The 11,261-nt window shown below is 40.1% G+C and overlaps 1 protein-coding gene across 1 annotated transcript in view; it reads left to right on the top strand.

Moving 5' to 3' along the window:
- tmtc3 (transmembrane O-mannosyltransferase targeting cadherins 3) overlaps positions 1 to 11,261 on the top strand; it is a 50,246-nt gene that overhangs the window by 15,907 nt on the left and 23,078 nt on the right. Inside the window, exons 5-6 of the mRNA XM_080476194.1 lie at positions 936 to 1,051; positions 3,901 to 4,073. Coding sequence (XP_080332320.1) covers positions 936 to 1,051; positions 3,901 to 4,073 — 289 coding nt within the window. The remainder of the gene's footprint in view (positions 1 to 935; positions 1,052 to 3,900; positions 4,074 to 11,261) is intronic.

The following is an 11,261-nucleotide window of genomic DNA, read 5'->3' on the forward strand; positions in this document are numbered from 1 at the left end:
CAAACCACCGAAGCAAATTGGGAAAATCTTAAAGAGTATATTGATTTTCATTTTGATTTGATTGTAAAACTCAAACACAACACTGGCCTTAGCAGAGATATTGGCATGAAAACGTAGCACGTCGTAAGCAAACAGGGTTGCAAAATACAGCTTACTGCAGGGCTGTTGAGGCCACGCCCCCTACATGCACCCTACAATCTGAGACCACCACACTTAAGAGACCAGAGCACAAACACTTGGACGACACAAATAAAGTACGTTTTAAAGATAGTATGTGGGAATATATTTAACAGATTGATTTAGTACTAATGTTTAACTTACAAATACCTGATGCAATTGTTAATGTTGTTAAATTTTGACGGTGCATCGCCACGCCGACAATTCTGTATTGATGCAGTGACAAAAACATAATCCATTATAAGTAAGCTTTCCAAAATTTCCCAGCTTAACTTCTCAAAGAAATTGATGAGGAAGCTTTCCAGACATTTACCGGAACTTTTTTTTTTTTTTTATCCCTTTGCAACCCTAGCAAACGAGCATTAAACTCAAAGTCACTGTATTTTGCGCCATAAGGTTTCATTAAAATTGGCTTTATGCTGAGATTGATGTCATTTTCCAAAGTAATTGTATTGGTTTTTGCCAAAATATAAAATTTTTTATCACATATTCTGCACCACTACAAAGAAAAACTTAAAACTTTATAATTAAACTTTAAAAGTTTTTTTTTAAGGGTTATTATGGCACTATTTTACTGGTCAGTTAACCCACTCACGATGAAATTGGGTTGTATGTGGCCCCTGAACTAGAATGTGTTTGACACTCCTGCCCTATGTTTTGTGATTGGATCATACATGATGAATGCGCCACTGATTGCACTGTGCTGTACGCAGGTTTTTATCCAGTTGTTGCGTAATTTCCTCTTCAATCTTTTCCAGTTTGGGCGCCCATCGCTCTGACGGTAGTTCTCGTGGCTGCAGCCACGCTGTGCAAGGAGCAGGGGATCACCGTCGTCGGCATCTGCTGTGTTCATGAAGTGTTTGTGGCACAGGGGGTAAGAGTCCAAGACCCACTCGCTGTCTGGTCCACACACAACGGGCCAAAACTGGACCGTCACCGTCAACCTTAAGCTTTTCCTTTTTGGATTTGACCTTTATTGAGTCAGAGACGACGCAGATAAAAACTAATGCAATGACTTCTAATTAGCTGAAATCCTGTATCTGATCGAAATTAGTGCCATGTAGTAATTTTCTACAAAACAGTAATCACATTACACATATCAAGAAAAGCTTGGACATACCCAACTTTAGTCTGTAGAAGAGGTGTAATGCTTAAAAAATCAGGCATTCGTCAGGCTTGTATGTGGATTGTAGAAGCAAATAGGAGTTCCTCTGAAACGTCACAACACACACAGGAAACCTTTAAACTGCACAGGGGAAGGCCTTCTAAAATTTAGAATATCTTTTATTGTGCAAAGCAGAAAACAAATATTTGTGATCTTTCAAACTAGGGATACCAATACGAGTATCAGGTCTGATACTGCACAGAGTACTCATAAAAGGTCTCCGATGCAATCGGGCAAGTATTACATGACATCGTCCATCAGCAACGACAACAGGTAGACAAGAGAGGACTGGCGATGTCCTCGGTTTGAAGATTCTTTAATATTAATGAGCATGACAAAAGTAAGAAAAACTGCTAATTATTTTCTGCCAAAACAAAATATGCGAAAGCTAGTTCGTACAACACCAGCAACTTAATCAGCAGACACATTTGGACCAGCAGAGCGAGCCTGATGTCACGCATTAGTTTAATATTACTCTGCTACATGCTACATGCTAAAGAGTTTCGGGGCTCACACACCAGTGATGCTACATGCTAAACTTGTTTAAGACATGACTCACTAACAGTAAGCTGGTCCCTTGAGCTTCAGTCTACAGGCTTTACAGCATTTATCAAGTACTCCTATCGGTACTCTGACAGCAACTATCCAAAGGTTCGCACTCGTACTTGTTCTCATCTTTTAAAAAAGTGGCATCAGTGCGTCTGTGTTTCTAAATTGGTGGTCGTACGTCGAACCGTGAGCCCGGGTCATGGACGACCGACATAAGCCTGCGATCAATATCGGACTGTGTCAGATATTTGGGGCGATCGTAGCTGCTGGTGCTGCGACCTGCGGCCTGTGTGTTTCGTTTACATGGAGTGTGTTTTGTTGGAAAATGAAAGCTCACAACGGTAAATGCTAACCTAAACTGCTAGTAGATGCTAACTACTACTGAGCTCAAGATCTCTTGTCAAAATTAGCTTCCTAAGTTGGCGTCTCGTTTCGAGCCGCGACCGCGTCCAGATTCTCCTCCTGCTGATTTTTGGGGGGGGATTTCTTTCTAAACACAGAAATACCACAATGGCAAGGGCTAACTTCATGTTTATGTTTAGTGTCGGTCCTTCGAGACGTGGGTATGCTCAAACAATGACATGTAAGTGACATGCCACAAGTTAAAAAAACAAACAAATAATAACATAAATCTGGTGGCGGCTGGTGATATATTTCTTAGGTGGGGCTCTTCATTATTATTCGATTTCAGCCAGTGTTAACGTCATTTAAATACAGTGCATTTATAAACCACATTACAACAATCTTGCCTGTTTTAGATTGAGTGATGAAACATTATAGTTCTTTTAAACAGCTAGTGAATAAAGAGCACTTATGACTTTTTTATTAACAAACAAATACAAGCAGATGCTTCATTAGTCCCTTTTAGAAGATAAATGTGTTTTGGGGCTGGTTTACTTGAAATGGCAGTTAGTTCGAGTTTAGGGGAAACAAAAGGTATATCTGGTAGATTTTCAAACAACACATCACCCATCTTTCAAAGAATTTATTTTAGAATTCCTTGAAAGAAACCTTAAAAAAAAGACGTGCAAAATAAACTGTGTGCTTTTTTAAGCTCTTATATTTTCAGTCATTAATAAATATGAGCACATCTAAACATTTATAAATATAAACAAACCTGCACACATTTGCAAAATTCTGAACACATTTTTGTTTGTGTGCATTTAAAAATAACATTACTGGAGAAAGTTGAACTTGACCTGCAGCTTTTCAGCCAAATTTCTTCTTTCAAAGGAGTGAATTAGAAGAGAAGTGACAGAGTTAATAATCAGAGACTCACCGCTTGTTGTCTTCATCTCAACATCTGGTAGGAATATGTGAGAACAAACCAGAACTGTCTTTAAGCCAATCACTGAGCAGGTCTGGCGAGGGGTGATTTGAAAGTCTCCCCAAGCCTCGGACATGAAATGATGCTGATTAGTTTAATTTCATGTCAGTCACTCTGGTGTTGATCAGTAATTGGTGAGATTGCTCGTAAGCCCCGCCTCCTCGGGGCAGCTTTCTGCAGCGCCCCAAGCTGCACGTACGCTAGCTTGCATGCACACACACACACACACACACACACACACACACACACACACACACACACACACACACACACACACACACACACACACACACACACTGGACAGAAATCATGAAATCCTCTCTTATTAAAGATTATCTTTAGAAAACGAATCGAATACAGATCAGGGCCCATTGTTACTTTCTTGGCATAAACAGATTTCGACAGTATATTTTTTATTTATTTTTTATTTTTTATTTTTTTAAAAACCTTGCTTCCACCAGGGGGTGCAGCGCCTTCTATTGGCCAGCTGCCACTGCATATATCCATTTAAAATGGGAAAACCTTAACATGCTGATCTTACGCCTTAAAATTATGTTTGTTTTATCAATTTCAACATCTAATGTGTTGCTTGTTGGACTATTTTCTATCAGCAAAAGTTTAAAGGGGAAAAAAAAAAGAACAGAATCTGTGTGTTGAAGTGACTTTTCCTCTCTGCCCTCAGTTCACCTTACCCATGCTGCTGAACACACTGCGGCAGGTCCTGCAGGGGAAAGACGGCTTTCCGTACGCTGTCCTGCAGACGCTGCTCAAGCTGATCGTCCTCGTCATCAGCACGCTGCTGCTCGTCATCGTCAGGGTGCAAGTCATCCAATCGCAGCTGCCCGTCTTCACTAGGTAGGGATGCCTTTAAAGCAACGAGTTTAAAGTAATCAAGCAAATCATGGTTAGATTATATAAATCAACCACACCAAAAGCTTTTATCTCGCGGTCATTACTTTTGTCACTTGCATTGTGGGTAAATCTCAGTAGTCGTCGGTGAGTGTGGCGCCACAGCTGTTGCACTTCGTCGAAAGGAGAAGACATAAGCACACACTCCCGAGGCCACCGGAGGTCATGGTTTATATGTAAATGGGTTTGAGGATTACATAAACACATTACACTACTTTGGCTCCTTTTATTTACTTGTGATTATGTAATGGTTTACATAAGGTTGTATTTAATGAAAGTAGAAGATCGTCCCATGGTTTCTGACCGCTCTCAGCTGATGGAGGTGCTAGAAAGGCTTGCGCTTGTTTAGTAGAACATGGAGAGCCCTGCCCGACACCGAATTATAAATATATTAGTATGAAATCATCGCAGCTTTAATTCCTTCATCTGAGGCACTAAAAGCCCTCAGTAGAGGAAGGCTAAAGGCTAAAACCACACTCAACCATCACTGTAAGATATGCTCTCCGTAAGCCGCTTACATTGCAGTGAAATCTAAAGGAGAACAGCTATATACATTCACATGAACTATATGTTTTTGGCGTACTTTTGTGAATATTATTTCTAATCTTGAATTTCACTCCAGCTTGAAGTACTGGAAGTCCTTGAAGTCCTTCTAAAAACATACATTTCCACAGTTAATTCACATCTTATTTGTCTACTTTCTCTGATTGGGTCATTTTCAATCCTGTACATCTCGCTGACTCTGCTGCGCTTTAGACGGTGCCACCGTCTCCAAGTCAAACATCATAGTAGGTCTCGCTCCTGTCTTGTAAGCCATCCCTTTCACTTAAACATCAGCCCGGACACTCGTCTCCATCCTGTCTGCATTGTCATCTTCACCTCTTATCTCTACGTGGTTGACCTCAGACACCTTAACTGTCTTACTTCTTGGATCTTCATCCTACCAGCTGCCTCCTCCTCCTTGACACACATGTATTCTGTCTTGTCTCTACTGTCCTTTGTTACAGAGTATATCCATCATTTGAAATAATATTCCAACATTTTAAGCAGCATTTTTAATTTTTTTTTAATTTTTTTCAATTACCATTAGCTTTTTTTTTATATATATATAATGCTGTAATGTTTATGTCCTTTGTCTGAGAAATGTGCTTGGAATGTAGATATTTTAAAAAGGTGAAAGAAATGCCTCTTATGTATGATAAGGGTCGGTCTGTGATCGCGAGGCATTTGACAAATTACACTGTCGAGTTGACAGAACAAATGGTCTCACACAGCCCCTGCAACTTTCCAATAAATCTCCCCACCGGTCAGAAGGAGCTCAGTGGCCTTCATGATTTTTTATTTCAGTGCCGTTTTCTCCAGAATTTTCCTCAGTCTGGTCAGTCCTGACTGTGTACCTATTGGAATGGTATTTTGCCGACCGTCTGACGCATTTGTCTCGCCTTCACAATGTAGTCCGTGCCAAAAAATAGCTGAAATCTGTTTGTTCATCCCAAAGCATCAAACTTAAGGAAAACATGTTCACTTGTTGCTCAATATAATCCACCCACTTACAGGTGTCATGATATGTTCTATTGATCAATTGATAATCTTTAGATTTTTCCCACAATGGGCACATTTTCATTGTTCAGCAGCCAGTAGTTGGTAATAAAAAGAATATAAACATAATGGTAAATATGATTAAGAGATTCAAAAAAAAATGAAGCAAAGTTGAGCAGGAGCTGCTGCAACAAGCTGCCAACCTCGCAGCGCCATCTGATTCCTTTTTTTTTTTTTAGTGTGATTTACTTCACTCATCAATTAACACAGTGCAACAGCTGATGAGTATATATGCATTGCTCAGTTTCGTGGCGTGAACATAGGATTATTCCCATCATATTTTCTCACTTAGATACAAAATTTTAAAAAAAGAAAATACCAAAAAAAACAACAACACTCATATACCTCAGGAATGCTTCACTGAAACAGCAGGACACAATCTCAAGGAAGGGCCTGGTTCAAAAAAGGCAACCCGCTCTACTACCTCAAAGGTTGATATGTGAAAAATACTGAATTCCTTCAAGTAGAGCACAAGTTCTTTTAGACTAAATATGTCGGCAAAAGCAGGATTGTTTACTGGGAAACATGCAATCAGATCTAGGATTCATTATGGTCAAACTGGGTTTTGGCTCTCTGCAATAATGTGGAAACATTATAAGTGAGCAGACGTAGTTTTATGCTCGTCTGCATGACAGAGTCACCAGCCAACAACAGCAACAGCCTCGAGGGGTTTTGTTGTTGTTATTCTCCCTCTAGCTAAAAGAGTTTCTCCAGTATATTTTGGATGAACTGTTAAAATGTTAGGAATGTTGTTTCATCGAGACACACGTTGTCATTTTCAAAAGACCCATAAAATTAATATTGCATATTGCAATACACTGAATGTTTGGGTGGAAACTAAGCTGATAAGTGCAAAAAGACGGCTCCGACTTGATCGGGTGTGATAACATGAAAGTGCAGAGAGAGTCGCAGGCTGTAGCTATACACTCGTGATTTAGGCCCCGTAAAGGAACATCATTTCCAAAATGTTGCCGTGTAAACGCGATACTTTTCTAAAACAAAACACAAACAAAATATGGGGTTTCACTTTGTTGTGTAAACAGGTCAAAGGCCTCTAAATAAGAAACATCACTTGTGATGAATTCGCTATAGATTCCAAAAGCCAATAACAAGAATGTCTCTTGAAATGATGTCTGACTTTTAACTAAAACTCTCTACCTGACACGACAAAATAAGGTAATTGAATGTGAGCAGCTCTGCTTTACTTGGATATTCCAATTATGCTTAATGTTTTCATGTCCGATCTGCGGGTGGCCGGGCAATTCGCACCCTGCCTGCAAGGTCTCGGCCAAATGTTTTCATTCGCCTTAAATCAAAGCTCAGTGTTGCTGTGAATTCCCAAAACATGTTTTTGTTGCCCTCACCGTTGCCAAGATTTTCTACCCTAATTTCACACTAATGTAGAGGAGTGTTATCCAAGAGTGTTTTTCTTTCCTCCTCCAATCTGTCTGTCCTTTCTGCTCCAAATGCTCCCAAGTCTGGACTGATGAACGCGTGCAGTGTTGGCGTGCAGATGACCCCAGTGACCACTCAGTACCAACGCAAGACCAAATGTCAATAGTTCCACTGGATTAAGTATTTATTCAGTCAAAACTCCGGAATTGTTTGCACGGGATTCAACCTAATGGCATTTGAGCGAAGATAAAATTCCTGACAATTAGCCCAGACGGCCTAATCCTCCAGTCGTAATCCTAAAGCTGTCTCCAGATTGTCTGAGCGAATTTCTCTGTTCGAGCCATAACAACGTTGCGTATTTTGATTATCACCCCGCCTGCGGCGCGCAGCTTCCACTGACGTTTGGACTACATACCACGCCGGAGAGGCTAAGATTCACGTCCAGGATGGAGGCTCCTACTTGGAAGGAGAGATTAATCACGAGTTAGGAACGTGGGGGAAGACAAAATATGTTGGATGTAACTGCAGGATTAGCATGACTCAACAGTTATCGTCTCCCAAGAGTTTGCAATGGTCTACACCTCCATATGGACAATTTGAGCTAATATTGTAAAATGTCCATTCATATTTGCTTTGGACCAGTAGATGGTTGCTAATGCTCCTGCTGACCTCCAGCATGTCCACTAGTGTTTCATTCCTGCTCAATTTGACTTTATTTCCATTGCAATAAACAATATTTCTTATTCACACTTTTCTTTAGTTGCCTTAAGATGCATCTCTGCATTTGTGGCCAATATGAGTCTTCTCTGTGAATTCCATTGATTTCTGAAGAATAGAAAAAACAAATAGGCCTTTACATTGGAGGGTTTTTCCCCTCATTTGTTTGAAAAACAAAGTGCACTTTGTCAGCCTGGCACTCTGAGGGCATTTTCAATAAAAAGGCACCACAGTGAGATTTTATCTGCCTCTCAGTATAGTTGGGATTACGAATACTATGAGGGACTTTGTGTAATAACCACAATACAAACTGACTCAAAGGGTATCCTATGTCGGATTATATAGAAGGAAATGTAAACATTGAGAAGCATCTGCGTGTCTCACTGAACTAAATGCATAACATTCACTCAAGCAGCCAAACTATGTCTCATTGTTGACTTTGTTAACGTCTATTGTGGATCTGTGGTTTGGTCTTTGGTGCTTGTGAGCTAAAATGATGTTTTTCATTCACTTAAATACAAAATTAGAATCTTTTTCATTAACTTTTATGACGAAAAAGAGGCCAGTCCGACATTTATTAAGGTCTGAACATAGAGGAGCTTCTGCATATGCAAACCTAGACTGCTCCTTTTAAATCTGTAAGATCAGTCTGATTTGAAAAAAATGAAGGTTTTTATCTTTTTCTCCTGAAAAAAGAAAATCAAAGCAAAATTTTACTTTTTGACTGGCTCATGGTTGTAAAAGTTACTTTCAGTTGAATTAACATTTTTACTTGAAACCTTGTTTAAGTTCCAAGTGAAAACGCAACACTTATGTTCTGGAAAAGTTTTGCGTTGACACAGAAATGGTAGAAATTCTGGAAACGATGTAGTTGGCATGTCGGGCCACTAGTGGGTGCTGTTATTTGTTTTCATAATGAAACCACAAACACATGCAGGCACAGAACAATACACCAGAAACATTAACAACAGCAAGTTCAACTCTAAAACTACCAAGTCCCAGGAGATTATGGTCTGGAAGTCAGGACACTCTGGAGGAAATGTTATTGTCCAACTGCTGGTGCATGTGCTGAAGAACTATTTACTACGGCCGTGGTGCACATGCACAGTAGCGTCATTAAAAAGTTGCATCTACACCGAGACAGAGTTGGAGGACCCCCAAAACACAATGAAAGTTTTCCGTTTTCACTTGAAAATGTAAACTGCGCCTAAACACTACCGGGACTCTACTGCCAGCACACGCACAAGTGTCTACATAAGGAGCTTTTAAAAAAGAGCATTCATCAAACTCGAGGGATCAAGCCCTGGTCCAGGGCCTTCTGAACAGGGGTTTTATAAGGTTCTAACAAAGTACAACTATACAGCCCACATACCGTTTTAATTGCAAGACCACAGGCCTTTTGAAAATATGTGTTTTGCACCAACAAATAAATGATGGAGCTGTTTGGCGTGAACAGTCGGCTTCTTTTGTCGAGGCTAAAAACAGCATTGAAGGAGACTCTTCAATAAGCTGTGTGTCATAGATGATAAAATGAATCCTGCCCGGTCCAATCAGCCAGTGACTGGACTAACTGTTGTCATTGTTCAGCACTGAACCCTGCATCATGCCAAAAGAGGGCATCTCTTGAAAGTCACATTTTCGAAAGGGTACACTTTTACCCGCCGGGTTGTATTGGGAGTTTTTACACTCTAGTACTAGTACCCCTTGCAGTACCAGACCCAATACACAATAATCTCTCGGTATCAGTGCATCCCTGCCTCCGGTGAATCCATATATACTAGGAAATTGTTGGTTTTGAATTGCCTTTAAAATTATGTTCAATGTTTTGCAGGTCTGTGACCTTTTCATAAATATTTGTGGGAGGTACATCTTCAGAGATTTCTTTGAATGAATAATTAAAAACGGTCACCGTTTTTTGTGGTTAATGTATAATTACGTCTTCCATTTGAGTTTCTTCCTTTTAAAAATCTTAAATTCTGCCAGTTCTATGAGTTCTACTTCTAACTCTAACCTATATATCATTAACTGTGTGATTTAATAAACATTGTAGACAACGGGTAAAGCACTGGAGAAGTCACCTGCAGCAGGTATTGTTTCGATAGCTCTATATGGTTCTTGTAGCCCTGTATGCTGTAGTTACATGTTGCTTTGATGCAGCGTTGGGATTTACATTATATCACTTGACACCATAACTGTGAATGAACACAGATGAAACAGAATGACACTCCAGATAGCACCAACGGCTACGTGTAGGAATTAATCAATCGTCTCTCGCGATGTTGTACAAGCTTATGAATCATCGTCTTTATGTGGCTAGAAACCACAGGTTGTTCTACAGACGAAAGAACGCCTCATCATGTGTTCGATTTATCGACTGCAGATGTTAACTGCTGAGGCCTAAATCGGGCATAGCACATCAAATCTCTTCAAGGCCGGTCAGATAATCTTATAATACATAACAGCCCAGAATGTCTAGGACTGTAGGGTTACACATTGGTTAAAGGTGATAACCCGGAAAAGGAGCTGCACGTTCTTCTCACTTCGTGACATGATTCCCCTGTGTTTGTTCCAGGCCCGGAAAGGTTAGCATAGAAGGTCTCATGCTGTCGAAACTCAGCGAAAAGTTATCTTTGGTAAATGTTGGTCACATTTTGACACTAGAGAACAAAGGGTGTCATGTCACGGTAGAAATATGCAGTTGTCATCAAACCGTAACAGAGTCTCTCCATTTTCAGACGTACTTTTCCATTTTTGAGATTGAACAATGGTTATGCAAGTTACAGCTTTTTCATTCCAGATGGGAGTTCTCAGTCCCCAGATGGAAAACCAAATGCTAGATAAGTAGCTTTGTTCCTGTTATTGCTGGACAAACGGCTCATACATTCATTCACACACGTTGCAGAACACTCATTTATTCATTCAAATGTTAAACTTCATTAACTTGTATTTGCTCAAACGGATGCAGTCGTCTCACTAAAGACACACACACTTGGCACAGTGCACAGCTCGGCGCTTCCTGTCGCCCCATATAAAACGGTAGTCTAGAACAGGGGCGACAAAGATAAGACCCGTGGGTCAAAACCGGCACGCAAGAGGCTCCAATCCGGCCAAACCATAAAGCAAAATTGTAAAAATTTAAAAGAAAACATGTTTATTATTTTTTCTTTCTTTTTTTTTTTACGCATTAATGAGAGTAGCGGACACAACACTGGGACCCGAGCCGAGATATCAGTGATGCTGCCATGAAAGATAGCAAACTAGCATTAGCCTCAAAGCCAGGGTGAGTTTGCAAAAACATGCACAACGCAACTGCAACAGGAGAAGCTTTGTGGACATTTCGCTGTATTTTGCACTGCGTTGTTTCATTAAAATTGGCTTCATGTTGAGATTGTAGTCATTTTCTGTAGTAATTGTTTGATTTTG

This window comes from Lipophrys pholis, assembly GCF_963383615.2.
Source record: "Lipophrys pholis genome assembly, chromosome: 11".
NCBI classification, from domain to species: domain Eukaryota; kingdom Metazoa; phylum Chordata; class Actinopteri; order Blenniiformes; family Blenniidae; genus Lipophrys; species Lipophrys pholis.